Source organism: Salvelinus fontinalis, chromosome 2 (genome assembly GCF_029448725.1).
Source record: "Salvelinus fontinalis isolate EN_2023a chromosome 2, ASM2944872v1, whole genome shotgun sequence".
NCBI lineage: Eukaryota > Metazoa > Chordata > Actinopteri > Salmoniformes > Salmonidae > Salvelinus > Salvelinus fontinalis.
In genome coordinates, this window is record NC_074666.1 from 52,690,968 (window position 1) to 52,709,686 (window position 18,719).

Here is an 18,719-nt window from a genome sequence, read left to right on the forward strand (position 1 = left end):
CTACCCTTACCCCGGCCAACAGCTCTGCACTCCCCACAGCAACTTGCCCAAGCCCCCCCCGCTTCTCCTTCACCCAAATCCAGATAGCTGATGTTCTGAAAGAGCTGCATAATCTGGACCCCTACAAATCAGCTAGGCTAAACGATCTGGACCCTCTTTTTCTAAAATTATCTGACGAAATTGTTGCAACCCCTATTACTAGCCTGTTTAACCTCTCCTTCGTATCGTCTGAGATCCCTAAAGATTGGAAAGCTTCCGCGGTCATCCCCCTCTTCAAAGGGGGAGACACTCTAGACCCAAACTGTCACAGACCTATATCCATCCTGCCCTGCCTTTCTAAAGTCTTCGAAAGCCAAGTGAACAAACAGATCACCGGCCATTTCGAATCCCACCGTACCTTCTCTACTATGCAATCTGGTTTCTGAGCTGGTCATGGGTGCACCTCAGCCACGCTCAAGGTCCTAAACGATATCATAACCGCCATAGATAAAAGACAATACTGTGGGCGTCCCGGTGGCGCAGTGGCGCATCGCAGTGCTAGCTGTGCCACCAGAGTCTCTGGGTTCGCGCCCAGGCTCTGTCGCAGCCGGCCGCGACCGGGAGGTCCGTGGGGCGACGCACAATTGGCTTTGCGTCGTCCGGGTTAGGGAGGGTTTGGCCGGTAGGGATATCCTTGTCTCATCGCGCTCCAGCGACTCCTGTGGCGGGCCGGGCGCAGTGCGCGCTAACCGAGGGGGGCAGGTGCACAGTGTTTCCTCCGACACATTGGTGCAGCTGGCTTCCGGGTTGGAGGCGTGCTGTGTTAAGAAGCAATGCGGCTTGGTTGGGTTGTGCTTCGGAGGACGCATGGCTTTCAACCTTCGTCTCTCCCGAGCCCGTACGGGAGTTGTAGCGATGAGACAAGATAGTAATTACTAGCGATTGGATACCACAAAAATTGGGGAGAAAAGGGGAGAGAGAAAAAAAGACAATACTGTGCAGCCGTTTTCATCGACCTGGCCAAGGCTTTCGACTCTGTCAATCACTGCATTCTTATCGGCAGACTCAGTAGCCTTGGTTTCTCAAATGACTGCTTCGCCTGGTTCACCAACTACTTCACATATAGAGTTCAGTGTGTCAAATCGAAGGGCCTGTTGTCCGGACCTCTGACAGTCTCTATGGGGGTGCCACAGGGTTCAATTCTCGGGCCGACTCTTTTCTCTGTATATATCAATGATGTCTCTCTTGCTGCTGGTGAGTCTCTGATCCACCTCTACGCAGACGACACAATTCTGTATACATCTGGCCCTTCCTTGGACACTGTAACAAACCTCCAAACGAGCTTCAATGCCATACAACACTCCTTCCGTGGCCTCCAACTGCTCTTTAATACTAGTAAAACTAAATGCATGCTCTTCAACCGATTGCTGCCCGCACCTGCCCGCCCGCCTAGCATCACTACTCTGGACGGTTCTGACCCAGAATATGTGGACAACTACAAATACCTAGGTGTCTGGTTAGACTGTAAACTCTCCTTCCAGACTCACATTAAGCATCTCAAATCCAAAATTTTAATCTAGAATCGGCTTCATATTCCGCAACAAAGCCTCCTTCACTCATGCTGCCAAACATACCCTCGTAAAGCTGACTATCCTACCGATCCTTGACTTCGGCGATGTCATTTACAAAATAGCCTCCAACACTCTACTCAGCAAATTGGATGTAGTCTATCACAGTGCCATCCGTTTTGTCACCAAAGCCACATATACTACCCACCATTGCGACCTGTATGCTCTCGCTGGCTGGACCTTGCTACATATTTGTCGCCAAACCCACAGGCTCCAGGTCATCTATAAGTCTTTGCTAGGTAAAGTCCCACCTTATCTCAGCTCACTGGTCACCATAGCAACACCCATCCGTTGCACGCGCTCCAGCAGGTATGTCTCACTGGTCATCCTCAAAGCCAACACCTACTTTGGCTGCCTTTCCTTCCAGTTCTCTGCTGCCAATGACTGGAACGAATTGCAAAAATCACTGAAGCTGGAGACTTATATCTCCCTCTCTAACTTTAAGCATCAGCTGTCAGAGCAGCTTACCGATCACTGTACCTGTACACAGCCCATCTGTAAATAGCACACCCAACTACACTATCCCCATACTGTTAATACATTTTTTGCTCTTTTGCCCCCCCGTATCTCTACTTGCATATCATCATCTGCACATCTATCACTCCAGTGTTAATGCTAACTTTAATGCAAAATTATTTTGCCACTATGGCCTATTTATTGCCTACCTCCCTAACCTTACTACATCTGCACACACTGTACATATAGCTTTCTGTTGTGTTATTGACCGTACGTTTGTTTATGTGTAACTCTGTTGTTGTTTTTGTCGCACTGCTTAGCTCTATCTTGGCCAGGTCGCAGTTGTAAATGAGAACTCGTTCTCAACTGTTCTACCTGGTTAAATAAAGGTGAAATAAAAAATAAAAATAAACATTCTCTAGTTGTCTTGACCTCACACACTACATTATCACACATCATAGCAGTGCACACCAGGCAACTCCAATGCAGATGTTTTGTGCTGTGATGCCTTCGACTCATTGTTTGCGTCCCACATGGTCCCTGTCAAAGCCCTGGTCAAAAGTAGTGAGAAGTGTGGTATTTGGGACACAGCCTTTTCACTGCTTCACTCTGTGTCCTTATCACTGTGTTCCCTCCTCAGGGTTCATCTCCAACATGACCGTACACAGGCAGTACTTCCCTGATGAGGAGGATGAGAAAGGTGCTGCCAAGGCACTGATGCGTCTCCAGGACACGTACAAACTGGATTCAGAGAGTTTCTCCAAGGGCAAACTTCCTGGTGAGGCTCTATCATCTCCTTGACTCATCCCTACTCTTTGTGTGTGAACACTCACTGAAACGCTGCCATGGAAGATTCCAGAAGCCTCCAGATGTGTTATCACAGTGGGTTGCATCCCAAATAGCTCCCTATTCCCTACACAGTGCACTACTTTTGATTAGAGCTCTGGTCAAAAGTAGTGCACTGTGGGGAATAGGGTGCCATTTGGGGTGTAGATGGTGTGTGAGCTGAGCATTTCTCAGCCTGCCCTTCCAGCACTACCAGACCGCAGAGAGCGGTTTCTCTTTCGCCCAGACAGATTTTTACCCAGCCAGATGTTTATCCAGAAATGCAAGCTCAAACAAAACAGTCTTGATACTGGGGAGCAAATGCTGTGGCCACACATTCACTATGTATATCTTGTATGACAAATATGCATCCTATCCTAGTATTGCACACCCCACCAAGTCTAGGAGGTCTGTCAGGAAAAAGGTTGCAAAAGCAAAGGGTTCTGATATGACCCTCTTACTGCTGCTACAGCAACGTCCACTACAGTATCATAACACCATTGTGGATTTATGGAGCATTCTTATGGAGTAACCTCATAAGCAGTTGCTAAACTACTCATAAACAGCTGTCTTAATAATGGATGTTATTATGACATGCTACCAGGAAACCTCAAACAGAGCAGAATGGTGCTGAATTGCCAAAAAGGTTGCATTATACTATACTATACTATACTATACTATACCTGCAGGTATGCACCAGAATGCCATCCTGACAGTAGATGACTGTTACGACATGGGGAAGACGGCGTACAACGAGGCAGACTACTACCACGCGGTGCTGTGGATGCAGCAGGCCCTCAGGCAGATGGATGCAGGGGAGGAACACGTGGTGTCCAAGGCCGATGTCCTGGACTATCTCAGCTACTCCGTCTACCAGATGGGAGACCTGCCCCGCGCCATCGAGCTGACACGCCGCCTAGTGGCCATCGGTAGGACACACACACACGCGACACACCGCTGTTTCATATCCAGGAGCTTATTTTTAGGTGTGTTTGACATACAGGAGAGACGTCTTACTCTCTCATACCCTCTCTCTCACACGCATTCTCACTTTCTCAATCTCTTCTACCCTCGCTCTCCCTCGCACATTCTCATTCACTCCACACATTCGCATTCACTCACTCACTCTCCCTCACGTACTCTCATATTCTCCCATAATCACCCTCTCAAAACCTCTCGTATACGTCCAGAGTTACAGGGTGTAACCCAAAGAGTGCTCATGGTTTACTATTTTGAACTGCATGAGGAATGTTGTCTGTTAAAGGCTGCAATTATGGAGTTCCGGTTACTTTGCTTGAATGTGAAGTCTAATGAACCGAACCCAAGGTCAACACCTAGTAAGATCTACCAGCATATTTAGCAAGGAAAGAGTCAGATTTAAAACAATAACGTCAGCCGCTGTAGTTAGCTAGAGTAACATATCGTTGGGTAGTTGTCTCTAGTTTTGGTATCTTTTTTTACAGCTGTCTGTGACCCCAATCCCCTGTGTGATTGTGGCGGGAAAAGTGCTACTTTTAACTCTTCAAAGCTAACTTTGAAGTAAACAAAGGGAAATACCATACTAGGGAGTTGGTATAACATTTTTGTTGTAGAGGTTCCTGTAATTCAAACTGAAAAGACAACTGGATCTAACTAAAGTAACTGAATGCCTTTTTGCTATACTGGATTAAATCCTTTATCATGTCTCTCATCTCATAACATGTAATGGCAATTTTGAAATAACTGACTCCAAACACCACAAGTGGGCGCCTTATTTCAGACATTCAATGTTAGTGTTCGGGCCTATTTCCCTTGATACTCAAAACGGATTCATTTTGTATGGTTGAAGTAGCATCACACAGAGAGAGACCGTTCCTTTTTACTCAAACCATTGATGAGAGTTAAGCGTTGTTGAATTGTGCCATGCCATCACACAATTCCCTCATATTCCCCCATGTCCTGTTAACCTGCCAAACTGCATTACCCATGGTGTCCTTACAGACTCGAGCCACCAGAGGGCAGGAGGGAACCTGCGTTACTTTGAGAAGCTGCTGTCCAAGCAGCTGAAGGAGCTGAACCAAGAGGTCCAGGAGCCGGCCACAGAGGAGCCCATCCAGCTGGGGACCTACAAGAGACCCAAGGACTACCTGCCTGAGAGGGAGATCTACGAGGGCCTGTGTAGGGGAGAAGGAGTCAAAATGGTGAGACCGACTGACTCTTATAACGCACAGATAGGGTTTTTAAAAGTAAAGAGCATGAGATGTAGCCTGTTCCCAGTATGTGATACCATGTCAACTCCTTGTCACTCGTTGTCCATGGTGTGACGAGGAGTGACATGGAGTTGACAAGAGACCAGAAGCAGACGGGGAGCTCAATGAGATGGTGTCAAAAGGGTGATGTCTAAAAGAGACACGCAGTTATTGTGAGGGAACTTTTAGAGGTGAGGTCATTTGACAGGGTTTTGGAGAGGAGCTGTGAATTCCGGTCTAACTCCTACACCCTCGACCCACCCCATCCAGACCAGTGAGCGGCGCAGCCGGCTGTACTGCCGTTACCATGACGGGAACAGGAACCCTCGCCTGCTGCTCCAGCCCATGAAGGAGGAGGACGAGTGGGACAGCCCACACATCGTCCGCTACCTCAACGCCCTTTCAGACTCAGAAATTGAGAAGATTAAGCAGCTGGCCAAGCCCAGGGTGAGAGGAGCAGAGAAGCAGCAGGGCCACTATTACCTCACAGATGATCTATGTTTTTAGATATAACACTATACAGTATGTCTCAGTGGTAGTATTGAAACATTGTATCATAAGGTGGTGAATGTCCAAGGAAAATGAGATGTTACAAGTACCGTATGTCAATATTTATTCCTACTTGTCTGTACATCTTTGTATAGCTTGCGAGAGCTACTGTTCGAGACCCCAAAACAGGCGTCCTGACCACAGCAAACTACAGGGTATCAAAAAGGTGAGTCATTATGGGTAAGCAGGGTTTTGGCGCCCTCTGTGGTTCATGTTTAGCTATGCTATCTGGGTGAATGAATGGTGTTGTTGTGTCGAGTCAGTGGATCTGTTGTCCTTCAGTGCCTGGCTGGAGGGGGAGGAGGACCCTGTTATTGAGCGTGTCAACCAGAGGATAGAGGACATCACAGGCCTGACAACGCAGACTGCCGAGTTACTCCAGGTACACACCACATACTGTATAGGACTGTACATGCATTCTACCTGTTAAGACACGCATATTACCTAGCACTGGATACTATTTTCTGGTGGCTCACTGCAAGAATACCCCTGTTCACTCTTTGAAACTATACTGACAATCTTAACAGACACCTGGTTTTGTGTGACTAGTCTTTCAGCTTCAGATGTTGTTAAATAATTCAGCTTCTTCTCTTTTCACTGAACAGATTGCTAACTATGGGGTCGGAGGACAATATGAGCCACATTTTGATTTCTCCAGGGTAAGGGTAACCTCTAGACGGCCTAAAATTGCTCTCTGTTGCATCTGAGAAGGGATGCAACAGGCATGCAATGGTTTATCCTGCTGGGTTCTATGGGGAAATATGTTTTCACGTGTATGTTGACCTGTGATCCAAATTACTTCCGTAGCACACACATTTACCGCTGCGCTGTTGACGGTGTTAGCAGTCAACATGCCAGACATTGTCTAAGACAAATGTAGATCTATAAAGTTTTATCGGGCTTCTCCATCTCATTGACCATCCACTGCTAGAATAGTGTGTAATCTAAGAGAGGCCCAGAATTCCTATATGGCAGATTGCCAAACGAGACCTAGGTATTATCTCAAATGGCACCATATTCCCTATATAGTGCACTACTTTTGACCAGGGCTCTTGGACGCGTCCCTAGATGATGGGTTGAGTCACAGTTCAACCATGTCCATAACTCCCGAGTGCATCTTCCTAGAAGGAGAAGAGTCTCTAGTAATAATATACAACTGTATTTAGAAAATCAGCACATTTTCAGACATGTTCAAGTTTGTCCATGCATGCTGCCTTTGATATGTGGTGATTGAGTTATGGGATTCTTTTAAAACACATTCAATACACGGTCAGAAGTTGTTTTATTTTACGTTTCTGGCAACAAAAAAATCACAGCAGGGTGAAGATTGCATTTTTAAACTCGGGCACAGTTTAAGGTTTTATAGTGAGTCATGTGTGTAGGTTTCTTCTGTCTGGAAGGTTTCAGACTGTGCAACGCAAGATTCCCGGGGCCACCACCCATTTGTAGACAGTGCCTATGGGAGTTGCACAAAGTATCAATTCACTTCACGAAAATATATCCATATAATCAAATAGTGAATCTAATCATCTACATTATTCTATATTATATTCAATATATTAAATATTCAGTAGTAGCTCATATTTTGTGAAATTGGTTAACTGATTTTTCAATAATTATTTTAAGTCAAACAGTTGTTAATAATCCATTTAGTTATAGATGATTTATTTAGTGCCCTAGTGGCGGGATCCAAGAGTTATTCATTTCAGTCTGGGTTAAAAGTTATAACCATTTGTTGCAGCGTCCTCAGGACATCATGGTCGATGGAAATAGACTTGCTACCTTCCTGAACTACGTAAGTACATGTCTCTGTGTATGTTCAACGTGTGTTTTACTCTCAAATTTTATCTTCATAGAAAGATGAACCTGATGCTTTCAAAACATTAGGCACTGGAAATCGTGTGGCTACTTTTTTAAATTACGTAAGTATGCGTCTTCAGTTGCTGCCGTCAATTTACAGTAGCAATTACTGATTTAGATTTGGACTCTTTTTTTCGGGGTCTCCATTTTGCATCATTTTTTTTGTTTTCGGCAGATCCATGAACTCTATTTGAATATTGGACTTCAATTGATTGACATTTCCATGTTTCTCAACCATTTGACCAATCGGTTGTCACCGATTTAACCTAATCACTAACCTAGTAGATGGTTGTCGGAAGAAAGGTGGTCAAATACAGGACATTTCTCCTTGGAGTCTCTGTCAGTCAATTTCAGTGCATATTGCGGCGTGTTGTACCCCCCCCCCCACAACATGCTACCTGGTTTCTTGGTCCATGCTAATACCGTATGCATGATGTGAGTGTGTAAACAGAAGAAGAATGCCATGCTTTGCAAAACTACAGCGCTTTTGGACCACTCAGTTTTCTGCTGCACTTCTGTCTAGTTGAATGACTGGCTGTTATGGACTTGGTGTTGCTGTATAATAGTATAATGGTGTTGAATAAACATTATGTTTAGTGTCATTAAACAATTTGTCATAGTTTCAAGACTTTCAAGACACTTATTTAGATCGTCAGTAGTCTTTACATTGCTATATGTTATTATTTTATTTCGATCGTCAGTAGTCTTTACATTGCTACATGTTATTTAGATCGTCAGTAGTCTTTACATTGATACATGTTATTTTTTTATTTAGATCGTCAGTAGTATTTACATTGCTACATGTTATTTTTTTATTTAGATCGTCAGTAGTCTTTACATTGCTACATGTTATTTTTTTATTTAGATCGTCAGTAGTCTTTACATTGCTACGTGTTATTATTTTATTTAGATCGTCAGTAGTCTTTACATTGCTACATGTTATTTAGATCGTCAGTAGTCTTGACATTGCTACATGTTATTTTTTTATTTAGATCGTCAGTAGTCTTTACATTGCTACATGTTATTTTTTTATTTCGATCGTCAGTAGTCTTTACATTGCTACATGTTATTATTTTATTTAGATCGTCAGTAGTCTTTACATTGCTACATGTTATTATTTTATTTCGATCGTCAGTAGTCTTTACATTGCTACATGTTATTATTTTATTTAGATCGTCAGTAGTCTTTACATTGCTACATGTTATTATTTTATTTCGATCGTCAGTAGTCTTTACATTGCTACATGTTATTTAGATCGTCAGTAGTCTTGACATTGCTACATGTTATTTTTTTATTTAGATCGTCAGTCATCTTTACATTGCTACATGTTATTATTTTATTTAGATCGTCAGTAGTCTTTACATTGCTACATGTTATTTAGATCGTCAGTAGTCTTTACATTGATACATGTTATTTTTTTATTTAGATCGTCAGTCATCTTTACATTGATACATGTTATTTTTTTATTTAGATCGTCAGTAGTCTTTACATTGCTACATGTTATTTAGATCGTCAGTAGTCTTTACATTGATACATGTTATTTTTTTAAATAAAGATCACTTTATTCGTCCATTGGTCACATGGTCCAATAGAAATGTCACTTTGCTTTATCCCAACCCCTCTGAAAGACACAAGTATATATGTACAGGTTGTAGCAGGGGGCTGCCACACTGGGCGCCAGGGGAGCAGTTGTTGTGGGTGGTTACGTGCCTTGCTCAAGGGCACAACAACAAGCAATGTCATCTAGGATTTCATACCGTCAGACCTGGGATTATAACGGGCAACATTCCGGTTGCTGGCTCGCCTTTCTTACCACTAGGCTACCTGTAACTTATATCATTACGCGCCTTTTAAAACAGTGTGTCCTTTTAAAGGCAGTACACATTTCTTACAGTATAGTAAATTCATAAGTGCACTTACTGTATATCAGTAAAGCCAGCTGACAGGGCTGTGTTTTCCCTGACAGATGAGTGATGTTGAAGCGGGAGGAGCAACTGTGTTCCCAGACTTTGGAGCAGCTATATATCCCAAAAAGGTGAGAGATAAACCATTTACCTACTCTTAGACAAGTACAGGCCTCATCACTATAGGGCCAGGAGCTTTTCCTGACCATGTGACCTGGTCGTGAAAACCTCTTGGCTCTAGGTTTTCCTGGTCAGGTCACATGGTCAGAGAAACCCCCTGGCCCTTTTCATCAAATAAATGGAACCCTGGGTTGAGAGGGCACACTATCTTATAGTGGGCCATCATGTCGATGCAGTGGTGACTTACATGTACTGAACAGGGTATGTCTCATCTATGTGTGTCCACAGGGAACTGCAGTCTTCTGGTACAACCTCTTTAGGAGTGGAGAGGGAGACTACAGGACTAGACACGCTGCCTGTCCTGTGTTAGTAGGATGTAAATGGGGTGAGTTGGATGGAGAGTTTAATCCAAACTCACAAGCAGCGTCTAATCTCAATATCAATCAATTAATTGGTGTCAGTCATTTGTGTTTCTTTGACTACTTCCTAGTCGGTGCTCCTTGTATGTATCTCTCACATAGGCTGCAATCAAACCTTCATAGGAATGTTACCGCAGGGTCGTTCCACATCAACAAAAAAAAAACAAGAAAGAAGATTGACACCCACCATCTCAGATTGTTTTGAAATCGTTTCTGTAGTTAGGATTTGCATTCCTGAATCATTATTATTTCAAATTATAATTTAGTCTTTGAGAAATGAAGACAATTGATTGCACCCAAATCGGCCATTTTAATTTATATGATTCATATAATATTCAATAGATATAGTACCTTACATCTGATTTGGACCTACATTCTTCCAAGCAATGATAAAGCCATGAGGAATCCCAAAGAATTGGCGAAAGCCACCCCCACACCTCACACCAATCCCACCCCAACAACCAGTGTTCAGTATCAGTTCTCTGTGTTTGACAGGTAGTATGGAGCTGCATCTTGGAGTATTGTTTATTCATACTATGTAATATATTCCCTGTGAATCTGGTGACGGTTATTTCCCCCTGTTCAGAGAAATTAGTCATTGAAGTCACTTGCCTTATTTCCTGTTAAACTTTGTGAAAGTACCAGGTTTACTGTTCCTGCTATACTGTCACACCTTTTTACCAATTTTGCTGGTCACTTGTATTTATTAAATGGATCACAACATTTTCTTTGCACTTTTGGGTAGAAAACGAATTGCTCATGATAAAAATACTGTAAATTATGTGGTCCTACAAGTCAAGACAGTTCTCCATGAAATAGATGTTGTTGACCTTCTCTTAGCAACCATTTTTGGATTCCTCATGTCTTACTCATTGGTAAGAAGAAGTTTGGTCCAAATCGGAGGTTGGGTACTATATTTATTGAATAATATATGAATCCTATCAAATAAAATGGCCAATTTATGTACAAATGATGTACAAATTCTCAAAGATCAAATTATATTTGTGTTATATTATATTTATTTTGTGGTCCCCTGTGGTTCAGTTGGTAGAGCATGGCGCTTGCAACGCCAGGGTTGTGGGTTCATTCCCCACGGGGGGACCAGGATGAATATGTATGAACTTTCCAGTTTGTAAGTCGCTCTGGATAAGAGCGTCAGCTAAATGACTTAAATGTAAATGTAATATTTCAACAAAATAATGTTGAAGGAATGCTTATCTTATCTGTTTCTAACAATCTGAGATGGTGGGTGTCATGGCTTGTGGAAATGACATGGAATGACCCGCAGTGTTTGTTTTTTGAAAGTCTGCCTGCACATACACTTACAGTGCCTTCAGAGATTAATCACAACCCTTGACTATGTGTTGTAGCCTGATTTAAATTCAGATTTTTTTATCACTGTCCTATACACAATGCCCCATAATGTCAGTGGAATTATGTTTTTCAAATTGTTACAAGTTAATTAAAAATGGAAAGCTGAAATGTCTTGAGTCAATAAGTATTCAACTCCTTTGTTATGGCAAGCCTAAATACATTTGCTTAACAAGTCACATAATAAGTTGCATGGAGTCTGCAACAAACAAAAAAAACGTGTCAAAGCAATTAACCCTTTGTCTTGAATAGAAAGTGTTATTTTTAGGGCAAATCCAATTAAAACACATTATTGAGTACCATATTTTCAAGCATAGGGGTGGCTGCGTCATGTTATTGGTATGCTTGTAATTGATAAGGACTGGGGAGTTTTTCAGGATAAAAAAGAAACGGAATGGAGCTAAGCACAGGCAAAATCCTAGAGGAAAGCCTGGGTCTGTCTCCTTTCCACCAGACACTGGGAAATGAACTCACCTTTCAGCCGGACAATACATCACATTTTATTGGTCGCATACACATTTACAGTACTAGTCAAAAGTTTGGACACTCATTCTAGGGTTTTTCTTTATTTTTACTATTTTCTACATTGTAGAATAATAGTGAAGACATCAACACTATGAAATAACACATATGGAATTGTGTAGTAACCCAAAAAGTTTTAAACAAATCAAAATATATGTTAAATTTGAAATTCTTTGCCTTGATGACAGCTTTGCACACTCTTGGCACCAAGTCGTGGCTGAACAAGGACATGGATGATATACAATTAGCTGGGTAAGACAGAACAGCAGCCTCCATTAAGATCGAGGAGGGGACTTTTCATCTAGAAGAGACTTCATCTACAGTACCTTTGGAAAGTATTCAGACCCCTTGACTTGTTCCACATTTTGTTACGTTACAGCCTTATTCTAAAATGTATTCAATTGTTGTTGTTTTTTCTCATCAATCTACACACATTACCGCTGAATGACAAAGCAAAAACAGGTTTTTAGAAATGTTTTCAAATGTATAAAAAATAGAAAAGTTATATTACATTTACATAAGAATTCAGACCCGCCCGGCCAAACTGAGCAATTAGGGGAGAAGGGCCTTGGTCAGGGAGGTGACCAAGAACCCGATGGTCACTCTAACAGAGCTCCTGAGTTCCTCTGTGAAGATGGGAGAACTTTCCAGAAGGACAACTATCTCTGCAGCACTCAAACAATCAGGCGTTTATTGGTGGAGTGCTGCAGAGATGGTTGTCCTTCTGGAATGTTCTACCATCTCCACCATCGGTTTCTTGGTCACCTCCCTGACCAAGGCCCTTCTCCCCCGATTGCTCAGTTTAGCTGGGCGGCCATCTCTAGGAAGAGTCTTTAGTGAGTCCAAACTTCTTCCATTTAAGAATGATGGAGGCCACTGTGTTCTTGTGGACATTCAATGCTGCAGAAACTTTTTGGTACCCTCCCCCAGATCTGTGCCTCGTCCTGTCTCAGAGCTCTACGGACAATTCCTTCGATCTCATGGCTTGGTTTTTGCTCTGACATGCACTGTCAACTGTGGGACCTTATATAGACAGATGTGAGTCTTTCCAAATCATGTCCAATCAACTGAATATACCACAGGTGGTCTCCAATCAAGTTGTAGAAACATCTCAAGAATGATTAATGGAAACAGGATGCACCTGAGCTCAATTTTGAGTCTCATAGCAAAGGGTCTGAATACTTAAGCAAATAAGGTATTTCAGTTTAAAATGTTCAATACATTTGCTAACATTTTTAAACGCCTGTTTTCGCTTTGTCAGTGTGTAGATTGATGAGGGGGGGGAAATAATTTAATACATTTTAGAATAAGGCTCTAACGTAACAAAATGTGGAAAAAGTCAAGTGCCCTGAATACTTTCCGCTTTAAATACCTTACTTTTATGTAAATATTATTTAAGTGACCAGTGTTCCGTTATCAAAGTGACCAGTGATTCCATGCCTATGTACAAAGGGCAGCAGCCTCTAAGGAGCAGGTTTGAGTAACCGGGTGGTAGCCAGCTAATGACAGTGACTGTGTTCAAGGCAGGGTACTGGATGGAGGCCGGCAAGTGATGGCTATTCAACAGTCTGATGGCCTTGAGATAGAAGCTGTTGATGCACCTGTACTGACCTCGCCTTCTGAATGATAGCTGTGTGAACAGGCCGTGGCTCAGGTAGTTGATATCCTTGATGATCTTTTAGGTCTTCCTGTGACATCGGGTGCTGTAGGTGTCCTGGAGGGCAGGCAGTGTGCCCCCGGTAATTTGTTGGGCAGACCAGATCTGCAAACTTGATGATTAAGTTGGAGGCGTGCGTGGCCACGCAGTCATGGGTGAACAGGGAGTACAAGACGGGGCTGAGCACGCACCCTTGTGAGGCCCCTGTGTTTAGGATCAGCGTAATGGAGGTGTTGTTTCCTACTGTCACCACCTTGGGGTGGCCCGTCAGGAACTCCAGGACCCAGTTGCACATGGCGCGGTTCAGACCCAGGGCCCCAAGCTTAAGGATGAGCTTGGCGGGTACTATGGTGTTGAAGGCTGAGCTGTTTTCAATGAACAGCGCTCTTACATAGGTATTCCTCTTGTCAGGATGGGATAGGGCAGTGTGACCAGTGTTCCATCGCACTGCACGATGGTGATTGCAGCGTCTGTGGATCTATTGGGGCGGTATGCAAATTGAAGTGGGTCTATGGTGTAAGATAGAGGTGATATGATCCTTAAGTAGCCTTTCAAAGCACTTCATGATGACAGAAGTGAGTGCTACGGGGCGATTTAGTTATTTACTTCAGTTACCTTTGCTTTCTTGGGTACAGGAATAATGGTAGACATCTTGAAGCAAGTGGGGACAGCAGACTAGGATAGGGAGAGATTGAATATGTCTGTAAACACGTGCTCTGAAGACGCGGCTCTGAAGAACCTAAAACACAAGGACAAATCTACACTGGAGTTGCTCACCAAGAAGACAGTGAATGTTCCTGAGTGGCCGAGTTACAGTTTTGACTTAAATTTACACTGAACAAAAATGTAAAAGCAACATGTAAAGTTTTGGTCCCATGTTTCATGAGCTGAAATCAAAGATAGCAGAAATGTTCCATATGCACAAAAAGCTTATTTCTCCCAAATGTTGTGCACAAATTTGTTTACATCCCTGTTAGTGAGCATTTCTCCTTTGCCAAGATAATTAATTCACGTGACAGCTGTGCCATGTCAAGAAGCTGATTAAACAGCATAGTCATTACACAAGTGCACCTTGTGCTTTGGACAATAAAAGGCCACTAAAATGTGCAGCTTTGTCACACAACACAATGCCACAGATTACTTAAGTTTTGAGGTAGTGTTCAATTGGGATGCTGAGTGCAGGAATGTCCACCAGAGCTGTTGCCAAAGAATTGAATGCTAAGTTCTCTACCATAAACTGCCTCCAACGTTGTTTTAGAGAATTTGGCAGTACGTCCAAGCGGCCTCAACCGCAGACCATATGTTACCAGGCCAGGACCTCCACATCCGGCTTATTCACCTGACGGATCATCTGAGACCAGCCACCCAGACAGCTGATGAAACTGTGGGTTTGCACATCTGAAGAATTTCTGCACAAACTGTCAGAAACCGTCTCAGGGAAGCTCATCTGCATGCTCGTTGTCCTCGCCAGGGTCTTGACCTGACTGCAGTTTGTCGTCGTAACCGACTTCAGTGGGCAAATGCTCTCCTTCGATGGCCACTGGCGCACTGGAGAAGTGTGCCCTTCACGGATTAATCCCAGTTTCAACTGTACAGATAGCAGTGTATGGCGTAATGTGGGAGACCAGTTTGCTGATGTCAACGTTGTGAACAGAGTGCCTGCCCCATGATGCCGGTGGGGATATGGTATGGGCAGGCATATGCTACGTACAACAAACACAATTGCATTTTATCGATGGCAATTTGAATGCACAGGGATACCATAACGAGATCCTGAGGCCCATTGTGGTGCCGTTCATCCGACGCCATCACCTCATGTTTCAGCATGATAATACACGGCCCCATGTTGCAAGGATCTGTACACTACCTGGAAGCTGAAAATGTCCCAGTTCTTCCGTGGCCTGCATACTCACCAGACATGTCACCCTTTGAACATGTTTGTGATGCTCTGGATCGACGTGTGCAATAGCATGTTCCAGTTCCCGCCAATATCCAGCAACTTCGCACAGCCATTGAAGAGGAGTGGGACAACATTCCAATGCCACAATCAACAGCCTGATCAACTCTACGCTGCATGAAGCAAGTTATGGTCATGCCAGATACCGACTGGTTTTCTGATCCCTACCTTTTTTAATGTATCTGTGACCATCAGATGCATGTCTGTGTTCCCAGTCATGTGAAGTCCATAGATTAAGGGCCTAATAAATGTATTTAAATTGATTTTATTTTATTATATGAACTGTAACTTAGTAAAACCTTTGAAATTGTTGCGTGTTGCGTTTTTATATTTTTGTTCAGTATACTGAAAACTATTGTCTAGGATTGATCAGCAATCAATTTGACGGAACTTGAAGAATTTTGAAAATAATAATTGGGCAAATGTTGCACAATCCAAGTGTGGAAAGCTCTTACAGACTTACCCAGAAAGACTCTCAGCGGTAATTGCTGCCCAAGGTGCTTCCAGAAAATATTGACTCGGGGGTGTGAATACTTATGTAAATAAGATATTTCCATTTTCAATAGCATTGCCATAATTTCTAAAAACATGTTTTCAAGTTGTCATTATGGAGCATTGTGTGTAGATGGGTGAGATTTGACATAGCCTCAAATCCAAAATGGATAAAACAACACAAGGAAATGGAGAATAAGTCAAGTGGTATGAATACTTTCTGAAGGCACTGTACTTTGGGAATAGGAAGCATCTACCTGTGAGTGGAGTCTTCCTGGTAGTTGTAGGTTTTCACAGAGCCCTAATCTCACACGTTGGAGATAATTGAGACTTCCACTGAATTGAGACTGACATTGACATACTGTACTTTTTTTTATTTTTAAATCTGTTGCCAGTCTCCAACAAATGGATCCACGAACGAGGTCAGGAGTTCAGGAGACCATGTGGCCTGACAGAAGTGGACTGAACTTGACCTCCCACCCCTGAACCCTGGCTGGAGGAGTACACTCCAACTGCAGTGCCTGAAATTTTGATTGAAAACACACACACACACACACACACACACACACACACACACACACACACACACACACACACACACACACACACACACACACACACACACACACACACACACACACACACACCCCTACCTACTGTGGTATCCATTATGGCTTTTAACAATGATCTGAAGCTTGGGAGTCTGCAGTACCTATGCAGATAGAGAGAAATGGATATGTAGCATTAAAGTATCTGATTTCTTGTTTTGTTTACATGTTTATTTAGCATTCAGATGTTTCATACAAAAATGACTTATGCATAATCACATACTGACTGCACAACCCTATCAGAACATACTGCTTCATCTATTCCTGTCCATTTACGTTTGTATTTATAGACTTCTTAAATTATTACACTGTATGATTGTGACCTTTTTAAAAGGTGGAAAATGTGGAGCAGAATAAACAGTGTATTTGATTAAAAGTGCAGGCGTCCTACATTCACTATTGTGATGGCGGATCTCTGCCGGCTCTGTCAAATGTAAGTTGTTATGAGGTTTTTGCCTAGCCCTAACCTATTTTATGATTACATTTTACTAAATTAGCCTAAAATTGGCTAAGGCTCATGATTTATATCTGACTGCCTGATAAATCACATCAACGCTGCCTGCATGATCTAAGTTCAAGAAAAAAGGACTAGTCATCATCAAATATGAACCACTTCAGGAGTTAGCCACTAGCTGATGGGCAGCTGACTGAGGGCCAGTCTGTTTGTGCTATCATGCCAACTCCTTGTCAGTCATTGTCAAACAGATAAGAGACCAGGCTACATTGGGAGGCCTATATTGTAACCTTGTGAACAAAGTTGTGTAACATTACTGTTTCATAATGTCATCACCACCACCATTGAGAAAGGCTATTGATGTATGTAACCGGGTGTGATTGGGAGTCCCATAGGGCGGCACGCAATTGGCTCAGTGTCATCTGGGTTTGGCCGGTGTAGGCCGTCATTGTAAATAAGAATTTGTTCTTAACTGACTTGCCTAGATAAATCAAATGGGTTTTTTTAAATGTAAAGCCATGGCATCATCACCACCTAGTAAGGATGACATGTTTTCCAGATTAAGACGTCCCAACTGTTCACGACAGAGAATTGTAGCAAAGCGGTGATGAGGGTGCCATTTTTCCTACACACATGGGGCGCGTTCCTCTGCCCAGGCGTTGATGATGCATGCCAGATCTTACGACGCCTGGATAGGTATTTTAAGTACCATATGTTATAGCAATGTGGTGTCCAACAGAAACGTTGATGACCTGGTACGCAACCGTTGGTGGATGGATGCAATGTCTGAGCAGGGGAGCGGGACCAAACTCTATGGGTGCGTTCAACATTGCAGTCGACTTTAAAGGCGAGTCAAGACTGACTAGTCAAATCACCTGCAAAAGAACTATTCAATATTATTTGTAGATCAGTCAGTCACAATTTACCCATGCTACATCACGGTTTTGACGCTCTCAAACACGGCCTCTCACTTTGCGAAAAGTCAGTCAGACATTCACTATTAAAATGTGAAGCCTTTTTACGCACCACACTGAAAACATGGAGTGTTGCGTGTCACATTGATTATTTAAAATTGATTATTTAAAACACTTCGAGAATGATCGGACAAGAGTTCATGGACAGGGACTCATTTCCGAGCAGACTGCGATTTGGTAACATCTCAGCCTTTACCCTGTAACTCATTACGGTAATGTTGGTGTCAACATTTTCCATTTCCACCTTCCTAATATTGAGTTGCACCCCCCTTTGCCCTCAGAACAGCCTCAATTTGTCAGGGCATGGACTCTGCAAGGTGGCGAAGACTTCCACAGGGATGTTGGCCCATGTTGACTCCAATGCTTCCCACAGTTGTGTCAAGTTGGCTGGATGTCCTTTGGGTGGTGTTCCATTCTTGATACACACGGGAAACTTTTGAGCATTAAAAACCCAGCAGTGTTGCAGTTCTTGACACACTCAAACCGGTGCGCCTGGCAACTACTGCCATACCCCATCCAAAGCCACTTAAATCTTTGTCTTGCCCATTCACCCTCTGAATGGCACACATACACAATTATTTTCTCAATTGTCTCAAGGCTTAAAAATCCTTCTTTAACCTGTCGCCTCCCCTTCATCTACACTGATTTTAATAAGAAGTGACATCAATACTGGATCATAGCTTTCACCTGGATTCACCTGGTCAGTCTATGTCATG

General features: G+C 43.0%; 1 protein-coding gene across 3 annotated transcripts in view; it reads left to right on the forward strand.

Annotated features, from left to right (window-relative positions):
* LOC129820993 (prolyl 4-hydroxylase subunit alpha-2-like) overlaps positions 1 to 16,951 on the forward strand; it is a 39,328-nt gene extending 22,377 nt beyond the window's left edge. The window contains exons 5-15 of one of the 3 annotated variants that reach the window (XM_055878195.1): positions 2,704 to 2,841; positions 3,578 to 3,817; positions 4,869 to 5,068; positions 5,387 to 5,563; positions 5,761 to 5,831; positions 5,948 to 6,047; positions 6,271 to 6,324; positions 7,407 to 7,460; positions 9,492 to 9,560; positions 9,838 to 9,934; positions 16,363 to 16,951. In XM_055878195.1, coding sequence (XP_055734170.1) covers positions 2,704 to 2,841; positions 3,578 to 3,817; positions 4,869 to 5,068; positions 5,387 to 5,563; positions 5,761 to 5,831; positions 5,948 to 6,047; positions 6,271 to 6,324; positions 7,407 to 7,460; positions 9,492 to 9,560; positions 9,838 to 9,934; positions 16,363 to 16,433 — 1,271 coding nt within the window. In that variant the 3' untranslated portion in view covers positions 16,434 to 16,951. Of the gene's footprint in view, positions 1 to 2,703; positions 2,842 to 3,577; positions 3,818 to 4,868; positions 5,069 to 5,386; positions 5,564 to 5,760; positions 5,832 to 5,947; positions 6,048 to 6,270; positions 6,325 to 7,406; positions 7,588 to 9,491; positions 9,561 to 9,837; positions 9,935 to 16,362 lie in introns of those variants that run through there. The other 2 variants (XM_055878188.1, XR_008754261.1) reach the window with 2 other exon arrangements.
* The last annotated feature ends 1,768 nt before the right edge of the window (positions 16,952 to 18,719 follow it).